This window comes from Plectropomus leopardus, unplaced genomic scaffold (assembly GCF_008729295.1).
Source record: "Plectropomus leopardus isolate mb unplaced genomic scaffold, YSFRI_Pleo_2.0 unplaced_scaffold23402, whole genome shotgun sequence".
In the NCBI taxonomy this organism is placed as follows: Eukaryota; Metazoa; Chordata; class Actinopteri; order Perciformes; family Serranidae; genus Plectropomus; species Plectropomus leopardus.
Window position 1 is genome coordinate 1 of NW_024625384.1, and position 2,570 is coordinate 2,570.

Genomic DNA, 2,570 nt, shown 5'->3' on the forward strand with positions numbered 1-2,570 from the left:
AATAAAAGAAAAGAAAATAGTGACTGTAACATAAAAACCAGACTAAAAACATCGGTTTTAGTTTGCGTTTACCTGTCGGCCTTTAACGACGGTCTTGGGCACAAACACGCGGACCTCCACGTCGGTGTAGTCCTGAGACCAGCTGTAGTTTTCCCTCACGGCTCCGTTGTAACTGTCGGAGTCCGACTGAAACGTCTCCTGACTCCTGAGACAACAGAGACACAAACACAGGAACTAAAACGATTTTATACCACACGACAAAAAAACAGAAAAACGTTCAGACCAGATTCAACACACGGATTCACCAAAAACGCAACTAAACAGGGATTATTGAAGGTTAGAAACTCTGGCGGTCACTCACTGTCCTGCGGAGGTCGTGGCGGCTGCGGCTGTGTCTGCAGCTGCAGCTCTGTCTGCGGCTGCAGCTCTGTCTGCGGCTGCGGCTGCGGCTGCGGCCTCCTCCTGCTCTGTCTGCTCTGACGGACTGCAGCCGCCCCGCGGAGCGCCGACGGTCGCCTCTGAGGATGAAGGAGCTGAAACTGCTCCGGCCTCTGAGGGAGAGCTCTCCGTCTGCGCCTCCTCTGTGTTCTGCTGCTCCTGCTCCTCCTCTGCAGCCACCTCCAGCTCCTGAACTGCAGGAGGAGCAGCCTGGCTCTCCTCCCTCCTCTGCAGCGCGCTCTGCTGCCGCTCTCTGTCGTGCTCCGCCAGCTTCTCAAACAGCTTAAACGTCTGCAGACGGACGAAAACACACGGATCAAAAATACAAGAAACATTCTTAACGCATGAAAGCGTTCTCAAATCTGAGAACACGCTTAACTTTGACACACGCCCCAAAATTATAGAAATGTCCAAAAACCCAAGGAATGTCCTAAATCCGAAAAATGTCCTAAAACCTTAGAAACGCCCTAAAATCCTCAAAACATCCCAAAACCTGAGTCCTTAAATCCAAGAAACGTCCCAAAATCCTAATAATGTCCTTAATCAGACAGTTGTCCAAAATCTTAGTAATGTCCTAAAATACTAAAAATGTCCTACAATCACAGAAACATCCTAGAGTCCTTAAAATGTCCTAGAAACATCCTAAAATCCTCGAAACATCCTAAAATCTGAGAGTCCTTAAATCCAAGAAATGTTCAGAAATCCTAGCAATGTCCAAATATCCTGAAAATGTCCTAACATACTTGAAATGTCCTAAAATTCCTGCAATGATTTTAAATCCTAGAAATGTGCTAAAATCCTTAAAACGTCCTACATCCTAGATATGTCCTAAAATCATAAGACCTTCCTAAAATCCTAAAATCCTAAATCCTAGAAATGTCCAAATATCCTAAAAATGTCTTAACATACTTGAAACCTCCTAAAATTCCTGAAACGACTTTAAATCCCAGAAATGTCCCATAATCCTAGAAACGTCCTACACTCTAGATATGTCCTAAAATCCTAAAACCACCCTAAAGTCCTGAGATCTTCATAAATCCTAGAAATGTCCAAATATCCTGAAAATGTCCTAACATACTTGAAACGTCCTAAAATTCCTGAAATTACTTTAAATCCCAGAAATGTCCCATAATCCTAGAAACGTCCTACACCCTAGATATGTCCTAAAATCCTAAGAACATCCTAAATCCTAGAAATGTCCAAATATCCTGAAAATGTCCTAACATACCTGAAACGTCCTAAAATGACTCTAAATCCTAGAAATGTCCTAAAATCCTAGAAACGTCCTGCACCCTAAATGTCCCAGTTTGCCCCCCCACGTGAAGCCGGTCTGGTGTCCCCGTCTTAAAGGTCTAAATAACTTCAGAAGTTGGTCCTCGTTTGTCTTTTGTCCTCGTTACAAACGTCACCTTGAACACCATCTTCTCCGCCACACCGGGAGGGAAGCCCATCCTGTCGTCGGGGCCGGACAGCAGCCGGTAAAAGTCGGTTTTTCGGTACAGAAACCCGAAATAGACCTGTAGAAAGTCCTGGATGTTTCCTACGTGCTGCAGGATCCCGAGCAGAGCGTTGTCGTACATCTCCGTCATCTGCAGCGGCGACGCCATGGCGGCTTTTACCGGTTCAACCACCGAGTTCAACCGTCAACGTGTCCGAAAGTACAACTCAGAGGCCGAAACGAAGAGCCGTTAACGAGAAATACGCGTTAAAAAACGAGCTGGATACCGTTTCTTTACCGCTGCTGCCGCGGCAATGACGACACGTCCGGTCACTGCTCTTCAAAATAAAAGCACCAACTGTGCAGACACGGAAAATAAAATAAAATAAAACTGAACAACAAATTAAAAAAAAAAAAAAAAAGAGAGAGAAAAAGTAATGCAATTAAACAAAATAGAATAAAATAACATAAAACAGAACAACATTTAAAAAAGAAATGCAATGCAATAAAATAAAATAAAATAAAATAAAAAAAGAAATGCAATTTAACAAAATAAAATACAATACAATACAATAAAACAGGACAAAATGTTTTAAAAATTAAATGCAATAAAATGATAAGGAATACAATAAAAATAAAATACAAATGACGTTAAATGATATGATATGAAACAAAACAAAATAAAAAAGAAATG

General features: G+C 42.2%; 1 protein-coding gene across 1 annotated transcript; it reads right to left on the reverse strand.

Moving 5' to 3' along the window:
* Nucleotides 1-72: 72 nt before the first annotated feature.
* Nucleotides 73-2,185, reverse strand: LOC121966180 (nudC domain-containing protein 3-like; the record flags this gene model as incomplete). Its single annotated transcript, XM_042516288.1, has 3 exons — nt 1,848-2,185; nt 362-729; nt 73-205 (listed from the first exon to the last, which is right to left on the reverse strand). Coding segments are annotated over exons 1-3 (699 nt in total), but the record flags the coding sequence as incomplete, so codon positions are not given.
* Nucleotides 2,186-2,570: the final 385 nt, after the last annotated feature.